Source organism: Myripristis murdjan, chromosome 17 (assembly GCF_902150065.1).
Source record: "Myripristis murdjan chromosome 17, fMyrMur1.1, whole genome shotgun sequence".
NCBI classification, from domain to species: domain Eukaryota; kingdom Metazoa; phylum Chordata; class Actinopteri; order Holocentriformes; family Holocentridae; genus Myripristis; species Myripristis murdjan.
In genome coordinates, this window is record NC_043996.1 from 10,622,071 (window position 1) to 10,647,192 (window position 25,122).

At 40.8% G+C, this 25,122-nt stretch overlaps 1 protein-coding gene across 1 annotated transcript in view; it reads right to left on the reverse strand.

The window, feature by feature from the left end:
- Positions 1-4,571: 4,571 nt before the first annotated feature.
- Positions 4,572-25,122, reverse strand: part of pde1cb (phosphodiesterase 1C, calmodulin-dependent b) — a 58,760-nt gene continuing 38,209 nt past the window's right edge. Inside the window, exons 5-17 of the mRNA XM_030073638.1 lie at positions 23,942-24,008; positions 23,620-23,736; positions 22,955-23,095; positions 19,225-19,325; positions 18,606-18,734; positions 17,935-18,036; positions 14,813-14,936; positions 13,335-13,416; positions 12,888-13,008; positions 11,180-11,355; positions 10,362-10,595; positions 9,337-9,396; positions 4,572-8,813 (exon numbers count right to left, since the gene is read on the reverse strand). Coding sequence (XP_029929498.1) covers positions 8,797-8,813; positions 9,337-9,396; positions 10,362-10,595; positions 11,180-11,355; positions 12,888-13,008; positions 13,335-13,416; positions 14,813-14,936; positions 17,935-18,036; positions 18,606-18,734; positions 19,225-19,325; positions 22,955-23,095; positions 23,620-23,736; positions 23,942-24,008 — 1,471 coding nt within the window. The 3' untranslated portion in view covers positions 4,572-8,796. The remainder of the gene's footprint in view (positions 8,814-9,336; positions 9,397-10,361; positions 10,596-11,179; positions 11,356-12,887; positions 13,009-13,334; positions 13,417-14,812; positions 14,937-17,934; positions 18,037-18,605; positions 18,735-19,224; positions 19,326-22,954; positions 23,096-23,619; positions 23,737-23,941; positions 24,009-25,122) is intronic.

Below are 25,122 nucleotides of genomic sequence, written 5' to 3' on the forward strand. Positions count from 1 at the left end.
TTCAGATTCAAATGCCAACATTCTAGATAAGCAAACAACATTATGGAGCAGGCCTAATTAAATTTCAGTTGTCTGCTGGCACAAATCCCACCCCATGCAATTTTATTTATCTGGTAAATAAAAAGTGAAATTCATATCCCTTTCAATTTGCGCAACATCTCATAGCGATGGGTTTCTTATGTAAGACAGTCATTACCACACTTTATGCTGCGAACAAATTAATGGATCTCCTGTGTGTATGATTGTGAGTGAGTGAGTGTGTGTGTGTGTGTGTGTGTGTGTGTGTGTGTATTTTAATTGATACACAGATCTACAGTGTGATAAAAAGGTTGCTTGTCCCTCCAATTATTTTTTCTAAACCTAGATAACTCACTAGTTTGTCTCCCAATATATACATCCCTCTTTATAGAATGTAAATTGTTACTGAAAATTTAATAAGATACATATAATGTTAAATAAAATAAAATAAAATAAAATAATGACAAGGGTAATTTTTCAACTCATGTTGTTTATTGAGAATCTTCCAGCTCTCAAACTTCATTGTAGCTGTGCTGGGATTATCTCAATGTGATGCCACATCATGTATGCTTAACCTGTTTTCTTTATGAATGTGAAAAATACACCACCAGAATTGTCCCATAGTGTATATATTTTTTCCCTTTAAATGAAGTTTATGGTACTTGCAGAGCGTTGAAGTATGGAAAATCAGTGTTAACACATTGTTGTTTTGTGTTGTTTTTCCACTTGTACATCATTTGAAAAGTAACGAACCAACTCCGATGTTACTCCTTCACCAGTCACACTTGCCACAGAGAAGTGTGAACAATTTGCTCTTTTATTCACTTCTTATCATTCTGGTGAAGCTAAAGTACCTTTAAATGAGGGTGGGTGTTGAGTGCCAACACCTCACACAACCTGTCATTTCTCTAAATTAACTACTATAAAGTATCTTCACCGAACGATCAACGGCTGTCTATTCTGAGTTTATCTTTCCTCCATAATTTGACATAATTCCAGTTCAAACACAGGATATTGGAGCAAGAAAAAACAGAAACCCATGTGATTTCCATTGTGGAGAGACAATCTGGCGATATTATTATTGTCGTTAGGTCTATTGTCATGCCATGAAGTACCTAATGAAGATAAATACTATTTTCTAGGAAGTCACTGTAATGAGACCTTGATATAAAAATAGATAAAAAATAAACTGCATATTTTACTGTTAAAATGTTGATATTATGACTTGGAAAACCATCTAATAAGATGAAAAAGTCATTTTTCATTTCATTGTGCCTTGAAGAGCCAAGCCTCAGAGGCCTCAGAGGGCTCAATGCCCTGTGCAACTGGCTTCATCTGCTGTGTGTCAGAACGCTAAACCCATGATGGGAGTCTGCCCTGCCCCCTGTGCCCACCTGAGGGCTTACAGTTGGCAGCCAAGACACCTCACCTGACAGGCGTCCAGAAAGAAACTGCTTGGCAGCCAGCAGAAAATAGCTTCTTCCTATTTGGGGTCGGCCCCCAGTCAAGATGAGGGAAGCTTGGCTCTTTAAGAGTTGGGCCAATTCCCAGACTCACTAGCAGCTCATGCCACAGGGCCCTTTGATTCTGGGCTCTCGATCAGTCACTCTAAATAGAGCTCTGTGCACTTTCCAAAGGATCGACAGGGTTTAATTCTTATTACACAGCTTGCTATGTAATTTCTACTTTACATATTGCATGATGTGGTCATGTTGTTAAGTGGGTAGAGCATGGTGTCAATACTGAAAAGGTTGGGGAGCAGATTCCCACGTAGATACTCATGACGAAATCACTATTGAGGCGATAGCTTCAGATTTTCTTGTCATTTTTATGCATCTTTGCGTCACTTAAATGTAAGTATCTCTCTACACCTGTGTGCTTCTGTGTATGGACAACAGCACTTAAGAATTGTGTGTATAGGAAAGTCCCTTCCTGCATTTGCTTGTGTGTGTGTTCCTGTGTCGGTGTTTGCACCTACACTTGTTATGCATACTTGTGTGAATGCATGCGTGTGTATGTGTGTATGTGTTTACTTTTGATGAAGGCAAAGCAAACTGATTAGCAGGCCCACGTAACATCAGAGGAGCAGTTCCAGCGAGCGGCTGTGTGATTTAATCACACAGAGCCAGGCTCAGGAAGACAGGTAATGAGGGGACAGGTTGGCGGATGTCTTCACAGCCTCCTCCTGCTTCTCCTCCTCCTGCACCCCTGAACTGCTGGAACTCTGCCCAGGACCGGGGCAGAAGGTGAGGAGGGGCACAAATACCAACATATGTATAAACACACTCGCATGCGTAGAAAATCTTTACCCATCCTCAAATGCATGTGAACACTGGGGGACTCGGAGACAAAGACACACACACATACACACACACACGGCTATTGTCTGTGCACAAATGACCATACATTTGTAGAATCACATAAACACAAGCATGTAAACACACAGACACACAAAAAAGAGAAAAAATGTATCCATTTGTGCATTAGCTCTTGTGTGCCAAATTGATGGAACAGTCACACACACTGATGTCTATGCAACCAACCTTGACTGGAATTATTACTAGGGAAAACTCATTTGTGTGTTTTGCTGCTTTATGATATTGAATAAAGACTTCAACACACACACACACACACACACACACACACACACACACACACACACACACACACACACACAAAGCCCTCAGTGGTGAACAAAAACAAAAACACAAATCATAGCACCCTCACCAAATTTCTCAGTCAAACCAAAAATAAACATTTAAAGCTCTTGAAAATAGTGTTTATGGCATTTGGTTGCAGGCGGTCTCCATTCTCATGCCTGGCAATGGTCTTTTATGGCAGGATACCTAATACAAGATTTCTGTTCTAGTGCAAACACAGTGGCCATGGGCACCAAGGAACAGCTGCCGTATAATTGAATTAACGTTCGCCTTCTGCTTCAGCACTCAACACTGTGTTGAGAACCCATACACATCCCTCTGTGAGCTTCATCAAACCTTCCCATGAATATGCATGCTGCTCGTGATAAATACGCGCTCTGTGTCTAATGTTCACGGATTTGCCTATATGGTGGATAGAGAGCTATACAATGACTATCTTGGGAAATTGTCATGGTATACATCAAGTCAGTTGATGTGTCATTTTCAGCGCCAAGGGCCCCCTGAAGCCTGAGTCCACTTAGTTGCTGGAGCTAATATTCCAGGTCCAAGAGAGACATCTAGTGGCTGAATCCAGCTTGTGCTTTTTATGAAAACAATAACTAACCCCTGATTATGTATGGGGGCAATTTTATGTGTTTAATATCTCCAAATACATGAATAACATCCTTTTTTGCTTCATATAAATGACCTCTCCTAATTTAATGGGGACAACTGGTAAACATGACTTTAGCATGGTGCTATGTTTTCAATGTCCTGTTTCTTTGGGGTCAGTTTCACCTCAAAGAAACTTTTTAGCTATATATAAGTAATATCAACATTTTGCATACAATTGTTTTAGCTGTCTTAGATGACACTGAGGAACTGTAACATGACATTTCTCTACTTCAGGGCCCTCACCTGACATATCCACAGCTGTAGTGGTGCGTGAACAGTCCAGTTCATATGACACCTGGGAGGGAAAACAAGATTCCCACAAGAACTTTGATGTATGAGAGGGTGTAGAGTGGGGAAGGTTATGTTTTATTTAAAGGGCCATTTAGGTTGTCAGCAACAAACATGAAGAACCTGACACATAAACTTGGATTACAATCATTTTCTGGATGTTTAAATTGCAATTAATAATAATAATAATAAAAAAAAATTAGTAAATTTGAAGGAAAAAGGAGAGTTAAAAGACATTTCAACTTTCAACAAATAGCATAGCCCTTATGCTTGTACTCTGGAAACACAGTTTTGCCTATCAAAGATGTGTGATCTGACATTATAGGCCCAGTCCATAATTTCAGTACAATACTAACTGTCAATCCACTGCTGACTTTGTTTATATTGTGATTTATAGACATGATTTGTTTTAACTGTAAACGTTTTAGTCTAGCTTGTTAATGAAAGAAATTCCACAATGCAACAACTTATTTATACATATTTTGAACGTTGTTTAATGTAAAAGGTATTGTGTGAAAATGCTGCAAAAGCTCATGGGGTAAATTTTTCTCTATCTATCTATCTATCTATCTATCTATCTATCTATCTATCTATCTATCTATCTATCTATCTATCTGTCATTATGTTTGTGTGATTTGGTCCACTTCACTGGTGTTCTGTGGCATTAAATAGTTCCCGGTGAAGCTCTTCTGAGGCCGGTGGGTTGTGTGAGGTTTTTTATGCTTTGAGCTCCACAAATAGATACTCATCCATTCCCATTGGGGAGGAGACAAGAAAGATCAACGCAGAATGGAAACCTCACACACATATGTGTGTGTGTGTGTGTGTGTGTGTGTATATATATATATATATATATATATAATGTGTTTTAGGTGAGCTGTTTTTCAGTCTGATATATTATGAAGGACCGTGTTGGAGAAAAGAAGACAGGCAGACATGATCTGAGCCCTTTGAGTCCAGATTTATTGATACGGCTGTGCAGTCACAGAGCGTGGTGGCACACACGGCCGCCCGGCCGGCATGGGTGGGAACACACACATGCATGCACATTCATGCATACCCACACACACAGACACGTGCACACATACACACAGATATGTATACGCATGTACACATGCGTACACACGTACACACACTCAGTCTTGGTCATTCTTTCGATTCAAGGATGCAGTGGAGGGTAAACCCGCTTCACTCAGTTTGTCCACTTTATGTGTGAAATATTTTACCCACTTTTTAGGCCAACATAAATCTTTATGATGTAATAGTACACATGATACATATAATATAGTAAATGGTATCAGACTCATGTAAGTTATATAACAGGATCTTTTAAGTGAATGAAATGATTTTATGAAAATGTGATTGATTTTTTGTTTACACTGGTGGTTGTGTTTGCCTGAAGATGATCATTGATTTGAGGTCATATATTACCCACTTTTTCAATTTCCACTGCATCACTATTTCTCTCTTTCTCTCTCACACACACACACTCATGCACACACTCAATGAGAGAGCAAGTCACAGTGAGGAGATCAGAAATGCACATAAGTATTTTTTAGCTGTTTCACACACACACAAGCACACGCATACACACACATACACACACACAAACATGCAGGTGAACACACACACACACGCACGCACGCACGCATGCACGCACGCACGCACACATGCACACACACACACACACACACACACACACACACACACACACTAACATCCAACTAAACATCCGCCACTAGAACAGTGTGATATCAACCATATAGAGTGATTCTGATTAAACAAGGAAACATAGCATTAAACAAACAACATGTCCTGTTCCGTGATAACCATTACAAAACACCATGTTTAGAAGTCTGTACATGTCATAAATACAGCTAAACCTCTGATTATGATTGGTAGAAATTCCTGCTAAATATTCATAGAAGAGGCTATCAGAGTAGCAAGTGAACGTCTGAGCCTACAAGACCACTGGACATTACGTTGGTCCCTTTGTACCGAAAACGTGTTCTATGTATTTGACGAAGCACCTATCAGGCTAGTTTTAGAAATCCATTAGGAAATCTAAATTTGACAAAGATTCAGTATACATTCGAGTTTTGAGCCACTTGAATTTGTCTGATTTCAAAGTTGGTTGAATAAAACATATAATACAGTCTGACACGTGGGAGAACGTAAGCAGGTAGGGAGAGGCCAACGGAAAAGAACAGAAAGCCATATTACATGTTGGAGAAGCTGAGAGACTTTTTTTTTTTTTGGACAATCCATCCTCAGAATCAAAAAAGGAGCAAATAAAAAATTTAACACTACACTAACAGCACAAACAGAAAAAACAGAAAAGCATGGAAATAGATGGTTGGTGTGAAAGCAAGTGATTGCAAAATATACAGTTCTGAACAGACTGAAATGGTGACGATACAAAACAAACTAGTTCTCATATAGTTTTTTCAACAGAGTCTAATATCAAAGTAGAGTCTTTAGTGCATGATATCGTGGGGAAGATATTAATGTTTCTGGACTATAACTTGATTAGCGCAGATTTATACAACATCACAAGATTTATTTCCCTACTGCTGAAAGATGTAAAATGATAAACACATATATAGGCACACATTCAGCCAGTCGGTTTGCTAACCACTGACTGTGTTTGATGACAGACAGTAGCACGGTTACACTGTGTGATAAACTACTATATCCCAGTATGATAATAATATCCCTTTTATGATATCAAAACAGGGAATGTCTATTAAAACGAAGGCTAAATAAGAATTCAAGAGTTTTCAGAATTCTTATTTTCATATAGTCTTATTTTTTAAACGATTCCCCCCCCTCTGATCCCCATATATACTATACATATTTGTTTATGTACTAGTATACATCTGTATCCTTTATAATAACCATAGAATATGCCAAGGATAATGGCACGATCAAGGGATTTGTACACCAAAAGAATTAAGAACTTAAGAAAAGAGAATATTTTCTGTTAAAAAAAAAACAAAACAAAACAAACAAAAAGGTGCACAATTTAAGGGAAAACCTATCCACCTGCAAATACTGCCGAAAAGCTTTTCACACCCAGTTACACATAAACAGGAAAAGAAAGGCTGAACCAGTTTTGGAGAGGTTCAATATGTTACATATGCACAGGAAGTAATATTTGCATCTTCTATACACGACATAAAGTGTCTATCAAGCTTTAGAAACCTGGCAAACGACCAAGAAGCGGCTACAGGTTGGACTCATAGCCTTGGATGCACGGCCATCACAAAAGCATGATGGATTCAGCTGGCTAGTAGCTGTACAAGCACATTGTAAACACGTCGATTAAACAGTACACCAACAACCTAGAGGATAAAGCCGCTGTAGCTGTAGGACAACCATAAAATAATCCTCTAATTCAGCCACAATATTGACATTTTGCTACAGCTTGAGCACATGAAAGAAGGCATCGAGAACAGAAGTCTCCTGTTGAAGGAACGCTAAGCAGAGACCTCACCGTTTCTGATAAAAAGCCAAAGCTCAGTGACGTATGAAGATATTTGACACATCCAGTGCATTAATCATATACAACATTGCATCACAAATAAAAGCTTTGCAAAGAAAAAAATAATAAGGTAAATGAAAAGGTTGTGTATATACAGTATTACAAAAGCTTGAATGCATTTATATAAGTGATATGTTTGAAATGCAAAAAGTCTGATTCTAATTTTTGGACATTTGACAACAGTTATCTTTACATTACATCCAAAAATATATGTCGGTGGATTGTGGGCTCGCAGCATTTCTACTCCCTCATGTCCAGAGATTTACAGCCTCTCTATACAAAGAAGACAAACACAGAAAGTGAAAGAAGGTATCGACCTGCAAAAAACACCAAAGCAAAATAAAATAAAATAAAATAAGATAAAATATTGGAGCAATTGCTGTAAGAAAGGTAACTTGGCAGGAAGGTAGAAAAGAAAAACACCAAGGCAAAATAAACTAAAATGCCATAAAAAAAATGCAATAAAAAACCCATTAAATTAAATCAAATAAAAACAAGATAAAATAAATTTACACTATCTGAGCAACTGCAGTAAGAAAGTAATCTTGGTAGGAAGGTGGGAAAGAAAAGTCAAGCCACAAATGATAGGAACAGGTTTCTGCAGTAGCCTAAGCAGAGAGAAGGGCTTTGTCCAGGAAGAAGCAAGAGGACACAGCAGGAGGTCCGGCCCTAATCAGCTTATTAGGGCTCCACAGTGATATTTGTCCAAAGAGAGCAGGTGCTCCAGAAGCACAGGGAAGCAGTTTAGGAGCATGGTCTGTAAATGACTATCCTTACTTTGAATCTCAAGCTGCACATGAACCACTTTTACAGTTTCCTAGGCTGTGTGGATTTGTTTTAGGAGTGTATACTAGTTACTTCTAAAATGCTAGCGCTGCAGAACTCGGAAGATCAGTAGATCTGCGTTTGTCACCTTTGCACTGCGTATACAGCAGCAGCAGTTGTAGAAGTCCCTGTCACGCATTCGGCAGAAAGCTTGCACTTCTGTTACCGACTAAATCATTTAACTGTAACACAAAACCTGATCTCTCTCAATCAGCTATTTATTCAGGAAGATAAACTTTACTTTTTTTTCAAACAAACAGAGGAAATTGAAGCTGTACCACAGCAAGTACATAGTAAAAAGTTGGACTTCTACAATGGCTACATGTCAAGGTGGCTGAGATAAACATGCAGCTCCGAATGTGGCAAAATGCGACCAAATTGAAACTGAAAAGCATCGCCTACAGTAACAGAGTCTTTCAACGGCTTCTCCTTAATTTGTCTCCATCTTCTTCATTGACATGGTCATCTTCAGATCATGAAATCTTCACTTCATCCGTGCTGTGTTTAGTAATAGGCAGGAAGGAAGAAATAATGCACACGGGTAGAGAAGCTGGCCAAAAAACTCTTTGCTTAGGATCCCAAGAATATAAATATGGGACAGGAAAAGTAAAAACAGCTGATCAGAGAGAGAGCTTGCAAGTGATGATGTCAGTGTTCTCGGTGTCCTGTAGAGGGCGACGCAGCCCCAGAAATGTCCTTCCCTCTGGTGTGAGTCTGAGTCGTCCCACATGGGGGGGGGGGGGGGGGGGGAAAGCAGGTTTGGGTCGACAGCAGTGCAGCAGCACACTCACCTGCTCCCCAGCTCCCTTAGTCCATCTCCTCTGCTGTGGAGAACCAAATGGGAAATATTTTGATCAGGTCATATCCAGACAGTCATGTTTAAACAGGTAAACAACTCAATGGGCTCATATGGGGGAAAACAAATCTCTCGAGTTTTTGTTCCGTTTATTGCATTATGCTTTAATTTTGTTCTCATGATTTAATTCATAAAGCAACTTCTGTTGATTCTATAGTAAAAAGACTTCCGGCCCCAGTGTTTCCTATGACTATACATCCAAACTGTTACAATGGAAACTTTACTCCCGGTTTCCTTCACCTCACAGAGCAGGGTTTCCATCAAAAATAGTTTTCATGGCAAGCTAAAAAGACTGAATTAGCACTGGCACAATGCAACACCTATAAATTGCAAATGAATTAAAAATAATAATGATAAAAATAAAAACAAGTCCTTGGGTATGTTTACTCTGTGTACCCAGTGGCTGTTGGTTTAATTCAAGCTTTAATTTCATACTCTATTTTGACTGCATATCAATAGTGGTGGACTGCACTGCAGGACAAATAACTCACCATCGGCTTTGTTCTTGTTCTCTTCACTCTCTGGAGATTCGGCGCCTTCGGACAATTCCCCTGACAAGTCATGATAGTCATATCATTTGTTATACTGATGTATGTATAGTTAGTAGTTACAAACTTGTATGCTCTCCTACAATGAAGAGGAGGGTTTGTATATATAATATACAAGTATAATATTTCACTTAACTGAAATATTTGGTGCATCACGTTGCACTTTTTGCACTACATGTCATGTAAGACGTTTTATGGATGGGGTGTGCATTTCCCTTGGAGATCTATAGTAAAAACAGCTAAAAAGCCTGAACTTGGACATGGAATACTCCTGATACTGCTGAGAAACATTTTTGATAAATGTTAGGTCCAGCTGATTTGTGCATCTGCGTTTTTAAGATTAAGATTTAAGATTTAAGATTTTATCACTTTAATTTGTCTCTGGGACTAAATATGGATATTTAATTATTAGAATCTTACATTGCACTGCTGATAGAGTTAATCTGCTGCTGTGTTCGTCGACTTCCTTGTTCCAGTGTTTACATTTTCATACAACATTACTGGCACACCTACACTCATTTGTTCAGTGAGGCTTTTCTGAATGCATGCATCAATTCAGCACTATAATTTTCATTCACAACCAGTTTTTTTTTTTTTTTCAGATCCCTCTCTAGGCAAAGCCAAGCAAAAACATGCTTCCATTCAATTACCACTCACAGTCTGTCACCTCAGAAATTAGGATTTGATATTGGAGTTGAAAGTAAATGGTATCTTGAGTAGAGGGAATAAATCACAGGATGTTTCTCTTATTAAAGCATGCAAAAATTGACAGGGATTTTTAGAAGAGGGAGAGAGAGAGCACTGGGAAACAGGCTCAGTATTCACAGTGTAATTATCATTTATGTGTGGAGAGTTACATTGTACTCACACTGAAGCAACTGACAGTCGGTGAAGTTGCCAGTTACCTTCTGTCGTGACATTAAAAATAGGACACGCTTTGGGGTTACACAGTGAGTAAAGGGACGTACCATTCTGTAGCAGCTGATTCTTGTGTGTGGCGCTCCCAGGCTGTGCTGCCTCCTCTGTGTCCCCTGTGTTGCCATCTGGTGGTCTGTTGACCTCCCCTGACTCTGGCTCCTCATCCTCCGCTTTGTCCTCCTTTGGTTCAGGCTGCTCTGATTCTTTTTGGGCCTCCTGGGGCTCCATATTCTCTTCCTGCTGGGCCTTCTCTTCTGCTTCCTTTTTAGCTCGCTCCTCTGCCTCTGAGGTTTCATAGACAGCGGCATGGAGAGAGGTTAGTGTGCACGTGTTCATATTTAGTATTCATGCGTACAGTGGCTACTATCATGGCTCATTAAGTGATATAGTCTAAGAAGTCGTTTTTTTTTTTTTTAACATAAGCAGAAAAACGCCACTCACTTTGACTCTGAAAAACTCTGCTTAAGGAATTTATAGATCTGTTTCCTTTGCCTTACACATCAATTTTCAAGTGTTAATAAGTGTAGAGCTGACATGGCTGACATGACGTGTTCAATACTATCTAAAGGTGTTAATTAATTTTGATGGGTGTGGACTGGCGTTATGTTCATTTTTAGAATCTTACACAATTTACACTTTTTGCATGGTTTCCCAGTATATACACCCCATGTGGACAAAGGTCAGTCAAAATCCTCTTTTGGCTAAGGATATTTAAAATACTGCAGCTTTAGATGCCACTTCTCTCTGTTCTGGTGAGATGTCATGTTTTGTTCTGGTAGCTCCTTTTTCAAGAGCTTTGATGTGCATCTAGCCCCCATCACTGTCGGTTTAACTGTAACCAGCTATATGTTATTTGGGTGTACTGCACCTTTAGCAGCATGCGCCTTCCACCTCTCCCTGTTCTGATAAACCTCTTCGTTCCACAGCGCCTTGAAGTTCTTCAGGTCCACCGTGAGCAAGGAGCAGTGGCCTGACGAGCTGCTCTCCGACCCTGTGCTCTTCACGCTGCCCCGCTTAGCCTCCTCTGAGCTAATACTGTTCAGACTGCGGAGAGCAGAGCGACAGGGGGAGTTTAAAACAAGAGACAGCAGCATGTTAAAAATAAAAAAGTGGAGCTGAAAGTGAGGAGATGAGACAAATGATTGAAAGCAGCTATAAATGCCATAAAAGAGCAATCCAAATGAACCCATAAGCATCCAAGGGGAGTACACAGACAAGTAGAGAGCACAAGCAGTGACACTATCCAAGCTTTCCACTCAGTTAGCTTCGACTGGAGGCTTGCTGAGTAATAATGGCTCCTGTCGAGAAGAATAGGAGCACTGATATTGATGTTGAGGTGCAGCCGAAAACATGACTCTGTCTCTCTAAGTAGTGGTGTTTTTCTTACAGACACATTGTACAAGGCACACAAAGAGTGAACAAAAAGACTCTAATTGTTCTATTTCACTGGATATTTCAAACTCTAAGCATTACTTAGAGAGAATAATATTTAATATTGAGCCTTAAAAATGCAATGTGCCTTACTGTCAGGGCGTTTTTAAATCCTTAACCCATTATTGGGCAAGTGACTATTTTTGGTAATTTCAGAAATTTTACATATCAGGCCCATCCCCTGTCTCAGTTAGTTCAATAATCATTTGGTCTTCACCCAGCCAATCAGCAAAGATCGCTCTACATCCCAGGTCACATGATTGTGGCATTTGACCAATCTCAATGGCTTTGATTTTCTATTACAAAATGAAAATTTTAGAAAAATTTTATAGAAGTAATAAAGTCCTGTCATGTTCTCTAATAACAGTCTAGGGTTGTTTTTTTGAATTTCAAAGTATTTCAATGAGTGCCCTATAAAGGGTTAAGCCAACATTTCATGTGAAACTTCTCCATTCAGCTGAGAGTTTTTTGAAGTTCCATCCAATGAAAATTATGAACTGGGTTTGCATCATCATTTCAGATGTTCCTTATGAGTTTGGTGGCGTAGCAACAGTAGAAATTTAATTTCACAACACTGCATGTAAGTTGCATTGTGTACTGTTGGCCTTTCATCACGACACACCATAAAAACTTGATTTAGCACATGATTGGAAGTGTTAAGCCACGGGTCCAGACAAAATCACTTCCCTCACTATCATGAGAACTATTACGTATGCCAATCCAGCGCTGTGGGCCATTTAGAGATCATCATGGCAAGGCGGAGGTGCAAACTTGACTAGCATCTCTAAAATGTCAATTTCAAGGTGTGCGGCTCTGCCTGATGAAGGTAGGAGATGCTTACGTGCAAAGAAATGGATTAACCATGGAGGACTCATCTGTTTTTCTCGCTGCTTCGATTAAAAATGCTGTTATGGCAGCCGAGCTACTGTGATTCAATCACGCCATTGAGCGCGTTGAGAGCACTGAGCAGCACTGAATTAGAAAGCAATGAGCTCTTGTCCCATGGTCTGAGGAGGCAACCAGAAAACAGTAAATTCAGGGGGAATTAACTGTTTTCTCAGGGACATCTCGCAATTTTCCCAGGATTACCTAGGAATTCAAAGTTTTCAGTCACAAATAATCAATGTACTTAGGAAGCAGCTCACCTTGAGCGTCGAAAGCCGGTAAAACCCGAGTTAGAGGCCTCGTCGATGAGAGGTGTGACGATGCGTTCTGTCATGTCTGTTAGTACAGTGAAGGTGGGCACCACGATGAAGTCTATGAACCCTGGTTTTGGTAAAGAGATTCAGAATATACACATACTGTCAGCAGGTATAATTTCAATATAAGATACATTCAAGGTCCATGGTAAAGATCAATTAAAATCCACAACATTATACCAACAAAAATCTTTAAATCTGTAATAGACATGGAATTCTAAACAGTGATTACCTACATTGTCCTCATTTGGTCCCATATGGAAATCCAATATATGAATATATATATGTGTATATGTAACTAGTAGCAACATATTGCCCTTTAAAGGTCATATTTGGGCATGAATATAGTCACTACATATAGTTGCAGGATGTGAAGGTGACGTAGCCACTCACCGATCTGAGACTGTGCCACCATGGTGGACTTGCGGTCACACAGTGGTGAGAACGGCAACCCAAGCTCTGCCTCTTTATCCCCCTGGAAACACAGTTTGCTTTCTCAATTAACCAAAAAAAGAAAAAAAAAACAAACAAAACATTCTCAGTCTTTATATACTGGTAGAAACACATACAGTACGCATGCCACCGCCATATGCAGTCTGTCAGCCTATAAGCCCATTTAAGACATAAAACAGCCTGCCTCTGCCTTTTAACTGTCCTCAGTCTCCTCTTTAGTCTTTGGCTCGTCGCTCCTGGTGAAAGCTGTGAAAGCTGCTTCAGTTCTCCACCTTCATCAAACGGCTTTGAACTAGCCCCTGCTCCCCGAGAGCATTTGGGCCTCAAATGTGTTTCATTTTCTCTGCTGATTTGCCACAAACAGATAAGATTGGGAGTTGAGAGACAATGTTCTTCGAGGTAGCTATTTCTCGCCAATTCATCTCCCAAGAGACAGAGGCAAAAGCGAGCGCAGTAACAATAACAATAACACTGATAATGAGAACAATGAGGATTATTAATGCAAGAGATGAAAGCAATGTGGCACAGCTTACACGGGTGTCCTTCTTGTTGACATTCCCACTTATTTGATCTATTGTTCATCGCCAATTGTGTTGTTTTACCAAGGAGGTAACGTTCTAAAATATTCTTTAATCTAACATTCACTGATATTATCATCATTTTATTGTTGCTGTCCAATGAACTGTCCAATGCATGCTGACACAGCCCCCTGGTGACCTTGAATAGGAAAAAGCATTTATTTAAGATAAGCATGTGAATGGATCTTAACCTGAAACTCCGACAGAGACACTGAAGTCTATGGGACTGCACATGAAGAAAATCTAGAAGGCATAAACAAATCATTTAAGCTGAGGGCCTTTAGGATGTCTTTTTTGTGACTAGTGCGTCTCACCAATGTTGTGTTACCTTTTGATCTATAGTTCATGAGGCGATTTTATTCTCAGTATGTGAACAAAAAGCATCAGTATGTCCAAAGCAGTAGCAAAACAATTTGTGCACTACTTCTCGGTATGCAACTATGAGGCAAGATGCATCAACACTACTTCAAATGCATCGTTTTATCTGTTGGCAATCTGTATGTCAACTGGATCCTGCCAGACTCCACAGTTGATTTGATTTGTAAGACTCAGCTGTCTACAAATCAACTGCGCCCATATTTCAACTATTCAGCTACCTCCCACAGATGGACCCTGCAATGTGAACACAGATGTCTACCTCTAAATTTACTCAAAATATGCATGCCTACCCCACCAATCAACCTGTAATCCATCAGTCACAATACCCACTGGGAACTCCCAGGTAGGCCCACCTGTCTGAACTGACACGCTGCAAGGCATGTTTCACACACACACACCCCCCCTCCCGAATGTCTTTAAATCTGCCATCCTCAAATCCCTGCCAAACTCTGCACTGCTCACCTGTCTGAAGAACTCCTCAAGTAGGGAGGTGGTCCAGCGGTGGTGGAGGTCCCAGCTCTTGGCCGGGTGGCTGATGTCTGCTGTGTGAAGCAGCAGGGACAGAGCCTTGGGTTTGTCAATGCTCCTGGACAGAAGAGAGAAATACATGACATCAAAACATTTTACATTTGGGTGGACATATTGAAGGACTACACTGACTTTTTGTGAAATTTATCTGTTGGTCAATTACTTACTTAGCTGAATGTGACCAGAGGTTGCCGCTGTCGTGACCTAAACAACAAGCCAGGTTGTCCCAAAAGTCTGTGTATGCATTAAAGTTATTCTCTACATAGTTAATGGATAAAGTAGCCTGTGGGAGTAATACTGAGGGACGCTGGTGCCTGTTAAAAAATGTATGCACTGATGGCACTTTAGAGCTGCTTTGGATAAAAGTCTCAAACAAATGCCATATGATTACAATAACTATATTATGATTTGGAATTAGTTTGGGCCTGGTTTGTAGTGCAAACAGGTTGATCAGTTGCACAATATGTATAAATGTCCATTGTGCAAAATTCAATAGCTTATGTCATTGCCCTCATGCACGTCAGCAGGGTTCAGCAAGTTCAGGATGGTGTGTGTGTGTGTGTGTGTGTGTGTGTGTGTGTGTGCATGCAGTGGGTGGTGTGGGCATTGAAGCACTGGAAGTGCCTCTCAGAGGCGAGTAGGTCTGACTGGTAATATGCAGCAATATATGAAATGATGATATGTTACATCAAGTCAAAGTTATTATAAAGGGCTTTGAATCAAACAGGATTGTCACAAATAAAAGTAACAAACTAATTTAGAATAAATTAAAACACTCTTTGTGTGTGGAGTATACAGAAATACACACTATGTGCATGCTTTTTGCACAAATTTCTTCACATGCACTACAGTACACACATAGTCAAATCAGTAACACGATGCATCATCCATCCAAATTTAATCAAAACAGGATCAGTGGCATGGTGGTAATGACCTATCATAGATTGAAATTCAATCATTTTTAATTTAATTTTCAACTAGTTTTGTAGAATGACACATCGGTGCCAAAATATATCTTTCCCCCAAGTTTCAAAATGACCAGTGGGGTCTGAGACAGAACATTTGAGCGTAACATTTTGATCTTTAATGACAGTGTCCTTATGTAACACTTTAGCACAATGTGAAGATGCATCCTTTCAGGTTTGGCCAAGTAAAATCAAATCAAATGAAATCACTAGTGTCTAAGAAAACATCTGTTATCATATGTAAATTAGGCAATGTTTAATAGATGGACAGACACAGGCCAAGCTATGTGAAAAGAGACAGACAAGCACAGGCAAATGACACACACACACACACACACACACACACACAACACAAGGTTAAACAGAGGTGGGAAAGACTAGCTCAACTCCCCCCATTTCCATTTGTGGCATTGGGTCTTAAAGTGCATTCTAAGCAGGCCTGCAGCAGACTGACTTGAATTACCTCACATTAGAGTGCATTCAGAACTGCAATTTTCTGCTGACTCTGCACTCTTTTGTTTATGCGTGTGTTCCTGCGTGCGTGTGCTGAGGCATTCAAGCCTTGTGCATGTGTATGTGCATGCTCCATGGCTTGATGATTGTGTTCTGTAGTCAGCACTCCAGTCAGAGTACAATGACACGAGTAGTGCATTGACCTTGGTCGGCTTCCTCTTCTGTTTGTCATTGCAATGCCTTGCCCTCGTTTCTGTGCCGAATTGTATGAGGCATATTAACAGATATGGGTAAAGTAACATTGTGGATTATAACATATGTTCTCTGGCAGCAGCTTATCGCCACATCATTGCTTTGTGAGCAGTTTTCTATCATGACAAGTGCAGTGCATTATAGCGGTGAAAAGGGATCCATCGAAGGTGAACAAGTTTTTTTTTTTTTTTTTTTTTTTTTTAAAGTGGAGTCTTGTCAGTGCTGCTGCCAGATCAGCAGGGACGATTAATCATTTCCGTGTCATGTGATAGTTTGATTGATAGCTTGCTCTCTCTAAAGGTTAGAAATCCTTACACACCTCAGTTCACTAATTCTAGCTCCGTGTCTGAACTTAGTTGTAGCTGTCAGTCTCTTGAGGTCGTTGTGCTCATAACATATTGAAAGGAGACAAAGACAAATAGACGGGCGTAAAATTGGCTTGTAAGAAAGAGGAAAAAAAACTGGATCATCCTCACATAGTTCAAATGATGATTTCATTTCTAAAATGGGAATGTATTCCTGTGCTTGGATGTAAATTTCTTACTCATATGCACTCATTTTGACTCAAAATGAAAGCACAAATTCACCATTGGCTTTTCCACTTGTCATTTTGCAGAGTTTTACATACTGGCATTGACATTTCATTCAAGCAGAGGGTTTTGCCAGCAAAGTTCAAATGATAATGCAATTTGTAAAATGGCAATGTCTCCCTGTATTTGCATTTTCTCACTCCTGCACACTAATTTTGACTCAAAACAAAAATTCAAATTCAGTATTGTCTTCACAAACTTGTGCATATTAGTGCGGACATTTCATTTACATTGACTGATTAAGGTAAAGACCATTTAGACTCAGCTGATATGTAATATATCATGTATAATGTTATAATATATAAGCAAGTTTATTGCATGCTTTTTTGTCAGTTCAGTCTAAAGGGCCCAAATTTTAAGGTAAAATGTAAAGAAAATACTCAATTTGAACTTTGATTTTGAGTCAAATGATTGGTACGTGTGAGAAATTTAGATCCAAATACAGCATGTTGACAACTTCAGTAGCAATCAGTCTGCAGCAAACAGTGCAGCCTTTCAGTGCAGAAACATCAGGCATCTTACCTTGCTGGTTCATGCCTGACCCTGTGTAATTACATTTGTTGTGTTTATTTATAGTGCTTGTGTGTTGGCGCTATTTAGAAGCAAGTTACTACTTAATAATTTCGTTTAGATGCATTCATCTTTGAGTACATCCTGCAGGGCGGGGTTAATGGGGTTATAAACAGTGAGTTGGTAGTAATCGGGGTCTGATGGCACAGTTAATGGATGTAAACATTGCAGGGCTGAGGACAGAATGAATCGAGTGTAAATGGTGGGTGAAGGACTAACAACTGACCCCTCAGGCTGTTGTAGGAAGTTCTTCATCGCCTTGACCTGCTGGAAGTGGCAGGACATGTCGGTGGCCAGCACCATCTCCACCACCAGAGCCCGCAACTCTCTGGATAACACCAAATGAAAAACAGAATGTGTGTGAGAGAGAGAAAGAGAGGGAGAGAGGGAGAAACATGCCTTGTAAAATAAACTGCAAGGGGTTGTCAAACTCACAGGCAATAAAAGCACCTTTGTTCTTTGGGAATCAGCAACAGGAGATGAAGCTGTTTATAATTTTGAGGAGCCCTGGTGTGTGGTGTGCTATGAGAAATTGGATTGCAGCTGTCTCCTTTAATGTGCTATCACACATGTTACAGTTCCACTCAAGGAAAAAAAAAAAAGTTATTGGGCTATGAAGGCAATACAAGTTTTCTGATCTTGATTGTGCTTGCAACTGTCAAACACAGCAATTAGCTTGGAAAAATGAAGAGCAGAGGTCAGACTGTGCTTTGAATCGTCAATGTGCTAAATTTCGAGTTTTCTGTGCCGCTGTTCTTCTCCCCATCTTGATGTCTGTCTCTCTGACTGTCTGTCTCTACCCGTCTCTGTCATCCTCTGTCTTTCCCTAGCTCCTGTCTCTCTCTTTGCCCTCTCTTTTTTCCCCTCTTTTCCTATCTCTTTCTTCCCCACACTTACCTCCAGTCATCCTTGGACAGATTGTAAAGGATGTTCATCTCATCGTCATCTTGCAGGAGGCGATACGCTGCGCTGACGTGGTGACTCTCCAACACCGAGCGGTCGTTGTACAGAATAGCTGTGTCTGACCTGTCAATCAAAACAAACCAATATTATTCAGCTTGTTGCGCCGGTGAACGTCAAGTAACACCTGACATGTAGGAGAGAGCAACCGACAAACAATGGCAGATGTGTTTTTTGCACACGATTCAGATCGAGATTGTGAAACAGAATATGGATAATTCCTAAATGTTGCAACTGCCTCGTTTCATCAGTAAAGACTTTACAAATGGTATCAAAAAACTTGAATGCAAGGATATACAGTGTGTGTTAGTATGCGTACAGCAGCAGAAACTTTTGTTCTCTTGGGGTTTAATACTGATCTTCAGAGAACATTATGACTTTTCTTGTTTCGAGGGCATGAAGTTTGGAGTTTATTTGGACTGCCTCTTGCCCCAGTGTTATTACTGCACTGCAGGCGATCTCAATGTGAATGTGAAGCCTTCAGCCTCCTCGCCGCAAATGAACACATTGATCGGGCGAGTTGGTGCCATGCATTTTTTATTTTATGATCCATTACCTTGTCTGAATGTGGAAGTTGTTCGTGGTCCCCGTGTGCTCGTAGTCGTGCACTGCTGCTGCAAAGATCATGGCAAAGATCTCCAGCTCTGTCAGCCAATGCTGCGAGAAGAGGGAGGAGGAGAGGAGGAGGAGGAGGAGGAGGAGGAGGGAAGCGAAGCGAAGAAGTGGGAGGTAAGGGAGTCAGGGCAGGTGAAAATAAGGAGAAGGGCAGAAGAGCATGTTAAAGGGGATATGAAGAGGAGGTGACAGAAGAGACAAGGATGTTAAGAGGAGGAGGACGGGGGAGGGGGGACAACGGGATGGAAAAAGGCAAGAGACATCAAAAGAAAAAAAAAGGCAGAAAGTAATGAGTAAGAGAGAAAGGAATGGATGGAAAATAAAAAGAGAAATGTGAAGTCAATGAGTGGAAAAAGAGGAGAATGGAAGGAATGGTACACCGTGACACAGAGGAAGAGAGAAAAAAGATATGAAAAGGATGCAAAAAGAAGAATTGGCATGGATAATACATTATAGCCGGGGATGAAAAGAAACAAATGGAGAGGAAGAGATAGACAAAGGGTCAGACAAGCAGAAGGGAAAGTTTGGATGAGACGGGCTAATGAGAATCAATACAGCCGGACAGTTTAACACTGTTTCCATTTTCCCTCCCAGACAGTGTTTCACTATGAATTGTTTCTGGTGTTATGCATGTTTAAACAAAACAAAAAAAAAACAACAAAAAAAAAAAAACGATACTCTCTTGGAATTTGCATTTGATGTAAATGTCTTTGTAGCCCACAGATTGGCCTAATGCTTTCCTATTTTAGCTTAAAGCTTCAGTTTCTAAGTTGAGTCATGATTACTGCAAAGCACAGGATGATGTCAGAGAAGCAGCTGATCAACAGAGGAAGAGCAATCGCTGCTTCACCGGGAACCGACTGAAGCTCAAGATCAAAAAAATCAATGGCTAATTGTGCGCACAAATGTGTGTATTCGTGCTTCAAGGTGGGAGCGCATGCAGGCACACCTGTGAGTGGGCATTTTCCACTGAGAAGTGCATGCATCTGAGTGCACTCACGTACGAAGTGGGGATTTAGTCCCAGTCAATATCAGTGACTAATCAGCAGTGGGGGATGGGAGTCATTAAGAGCGGAGAGCAAGATGGCCGATCCATCGCCCAGCATATTTCCTTGTGGGCCTGCTTTATGAATGACCTGTTGATTGTTGATTTAATGGAGTCTGGAGGGCCTGCAAATGATGGATGCTGTGCCTCTGCTGTCCCAGGAGCCAGTGGTTCCAGCAGTAATTTGGTTTACTGTGCGAGGCACTGCCCAAAGAAACGCACCCTGTCGACAGCTGTCACAGCCACCTTATTAAGGTGATTAAATAAAAACACTGGGAATGGGGGCGGCAGGCTGGGGGTTTTGAACCCAGCATTCATGAGGGTTGTGGTTTTTTGGTCAACAGATGGAAAAAGAACAAAAGCAACTATGAAATATGGGGTATGAAAAATGAAACCGTGCAACTACAAATGAATATGGGAAACTCCTATACATATAATAGTTAAGGGAAATATTTGACTGCAGAGAGCAAATATTGAGATGAAGACAATGAGCATTAACAAGTATCACGGTTTGATAGATACTCTAGGAAATGTGCACTGATATTCTCAAACCGCCTTGAGAAAAAAACAGGATTAACATGTGATTTTCCTCGGATGTCTGCCTTTTCCATGAAAGGATTGCTCATGGATTCTCCAAGAAGGAAAAAAAAAAATCAGCCATATTTAGAAACTGCACAAAGCTGCAATTAAGCTGGCACACGACAACTGACAGAGATGTTCTGAACATGTGGATAAAAACGCTGCTATTCCACAGTAGCTCCTTTCTTGGAAAAGATTCACATTTCCAACATTCAACTGTCGGTTTTCAACAGGTGCCTATTCAATCAATGCATCAATCCAGAATTGTGGGTACATTCCCAGTCAGGAAAAGAAATATTTTTTTTCCCCCATAAACTTGTTTGAATCTTCTGGAATACAAAGTGAATTTATTATTTCCAGCATTTGCAAAGCTCAAACTCAGGATTGATATACCCTTGATATACCATTGCAAATGGTAGTTTAACTGTTAATAGTATAAGCACAAAAAAAAGAAAATCTGAGAGAAAAAAAGTGTTAATTCATGCTTAATATATGAATAATAAGGCATGAACAGCCTAAAATACGGGTGTAGTAGTCATTTGAATAATTTCTTATACATAAATTAAGTTTAAAATATACATCAAGATTTTATATTAATTCAAGTTTGATATAATTAACACTGTAATCCACCACTGATGCATGAAAGAACATTTTTTTGATAAATAACAACAAAATGTTTATCTTAATGCCATGAAATGTAACTTGTCTTGTTGATGTGAGAGTGTTTGTGTGTTCAATCGAATCACTGCAGAATTGTCACAATTCACAGTGCAACAAACTTACAAGCTAATGGATAAGAAGGCTAACTCTAGTCATATGAATGGACCACATAAATGTGTTTAAAAGTGTAGCGAAAGCTTATGTAGACCATCTTTGCACCTATAAGAAAGTATTAATACTCATAACGCCTCAATAATGAATTGCATGTTTGTTGTTTGTTGAAGAACAAGCAAATCCCATGTTTCCAAGCAGTAAATACAACAAGGAAGCACGCATATAGATCATATGTACAGGTATGACATGGCATGAGTAAAAATACAGGTAGGTTCATCTGACTTAAGAGAGAGACACAGGGCTCTAGTTTCGCAGACCAGGCGAGGCGGGGGCGTAGCGCAGATGCGCTTCGCCAACTGGGTGTGGCCAGGCGGATTTTCCAAGTTTGGCACGCCGTTCTCGGTGGCGCAAGTACTCCGCCATCCCTCCTACCGGCGGAGGGGAGGAGAGAAGGCATGGAGTGGGTTTGACACAGCCGATTCACATGTAACCAATCAAATGAGCCCCTGTCCTTGCCTTTAAAATGCGCTGCGTGAATCACGGCGTAATGAAAGTTTACACAGCTGACATGGAGGTCTACTGCCGCAGGCGGAGCGGAGCTCAGGAGACCGGCGTGGAGCGGAGACCGGCGAGCAGTGCGGACACGTCACCAAAACCTCACAGGCAGGCTTCCGGAATGTCAGACACATGAACAATGCAATAAATACCGAAAAAAACACTATTCCATGCTACGATCACAATCAGCACATACATATATCTCCATATCAACTGTCCCGTCACAGCTGGTGTCAGATCAAAGGAGATTGGCACCGTTTGTGCTGATCGTGAGGTTTTGGTGATGTGCGCCAGCCAGCCAAACTTCCACTGCGCCAGCTCCGCTCCGCCTTGCGCGGAAAGTAGACGTGGTTTCAGATGGCGAGCTTTTGGCGCACCTCGGCGAAGCCTTTTGGCACGAAACTGTCACTGCGCCAAGCTGAATCTGTCGGCACCTCCCCCCGCTGCGCCGCCACTCCCATCTCGGCGAACCTCCGCCTGCGAAACTTGGAAACTGTCCGCCTCTCCCGTTTTGCCGGTCGAAACTAGCTCTGCGTGGGGTTCGCCTCGCTGCGCCGGGAAACTAGAGCCCTAAGTGTCAACTAATATAAGTTTGGTACTTTATGTCCAAGGTAATAGTCCAAGTCCAAGACAACATTTGAACGCCAATACAAAAAACTTGAGAAACATTGTGTTTTGCATGTATGACATCTGTCATGGGTGTAATCACACTACTCACCACCATGCCAGTCTTGAGCAGTAGGTAATGTACAGTCTGTGTGACGTCGGCAGCGTGCATCAGGTTGTGGTAGGGGTTTTTATGCTTGCTGTAGCCCACCTCCAGGGCCTCCACAAAGGACACCACTGCAGATATGGGGATCTGAAAGCAGTCCAAACAACAGAGAATGAGTTCCAGAAAAAACAACGCTGACAGGAACTTCTGTTAGCTATTCTGTGATTTAAATGTGTGAGCAAGGCATTTTCAACGCACGCACAGTTCCATCAGCATCTGAAATCGATGGCTCATGAATCATTTAGGCTTCTCGGCTACTGCAGACTAATGCTACGATTTCATATTAATGCCGCCTTCATCGCCCGTGTCATTTGCCATGCTGTCATTTACAGATGCTTCCACTCCAAGTGAAGGGTCCTCAGCCGTTAAGACACTATGGCAAATGAGCTCCACCAATATGCATTGAGAGGGAGTGTGTCCAGCCTCCCTCATAATATGATGTGAATACTGATGCGGAAATCTGCCACTGACACTCCACAGAAAGGAGTCGATCAACTCAGATTAGGCATGATGAAGTGTATAAAGAGTATTCTTTGGTTTTTCTTTGCTTTAATGACTCAGAGAGGAGGTGAGGTAGCGGCCACAGAGGCTTCACTCCCCAGTGGTTTTACCTTGAAACGGCTAATTAGGTCGTATCTTGTGAGCAGCTCATAGAATATGAATTTGAGTGCGTGGTCCCCGCTGGCCTCGTTTAGAGCAAACACGTCAAACGACCACTTGTCCACATTCTGTTCGGGGAAAAAGCACAGAAACAAAGTCACTGTCACATTTAAAAAGAAAGGTGTTGAACTTGGAGAGATTCATGATGCAGTTACTGTAAATGAGTCGGCTTTCCGGAGTGACAGTAAACATGGTTGCACTGTGTGATGTGTTTGCACGTTTCTATTCCTCTGTTTCTCTGTGTGTGCACTGTATGTGTGTGCGTGCTAATACCTTGAGCACAGATATGACAGAAGGGGGGTAGCTGAGTCCAACCATATTGGACGTTCTTCGGTACATCCTGTATGAATGAGATAAACACATCAAATGAAGTGCACTGCTGAGTGTAAACACTACGGGTTAACATAACAGCCCAAGAACACAACCTCAAATTCAGCCCACCAGGATTCACTTCATCAGCAGGCCAAAAGCAAACCTTTAAATCACTGAACACAACTCAGCAGGAAACCTTCTTAAAAGGTTAAGTTAGGAAATAGTAACAGTATCTTCATGGCTGCTGTTTTTTTTTTTTTTTTTGCTTTTTTTTCACGTGCAAAAAGAGGTTTAAGATTTTGCAGAAACTGGAGGGCAGAATATACATGGGTTTATTCACAAAATTTGAAATAAGCTGTGCAATTTCTCTAGAGATTAGTGGACTCGTTACATTCAGCTTTAAGGTTGTAAGGCTGGTGTGCATTGCTCAGTATCTCAAACATGCAGAAGAAATACTGTCAAAAAATCATGGGAAAATGTCTTGAAATAGTTTGGGTGTCATTTGTAAGAGCAGTTGTCAAATTTTTCAAATTTGAAAGGTGAATATCTCACTACAAATCTCTTAAAATAGAGGATATATAGCCATTCAAGTGGTTTAATTTACCAACTGCTAAGACATGTCCATTTCTGTGGTGGATTCAGATCCCATCTAATTGTGTTGCTTACTTCTTTCCCTATTTTCTGCCTATTTTTCCAGCCTTTCTTCATTGTAAATGTGTGCAAAGAGCCTGCCCTCCCTAAAAACAGAGATTAAGAAAGATTACGGCTTATGTGTTTGAGGCTTACTGATTTGAACAAATGCATGTTGCATGTTGGTGCGTGATAAACCACAGCCTTGGAGAGGGAGCCATTTGTGACTCCCTGAATTATTGTGCTTAGCCAGGCTTGCCAAGGCTGCGGTGATGTATGGTGTGTAAGTCAGGATACAAGAATCAGCTGAGTCACGGCGTACCGATATTTGCACTGGGTGTCTTAGGCTGAATTTTAAACTATGCTAGAGTAAACTAAAGGTGGTGATGGAAGAGCTTTTAGTGGCTCAGGGCCATGGTGGATTGGGGCTGACAGATAATGGGATTTGCAGTTTTAGCAGTGGAAAAGATGCTTAGATAGAGGTGCTGGTGCAACGGTGGTATTTAAATTGT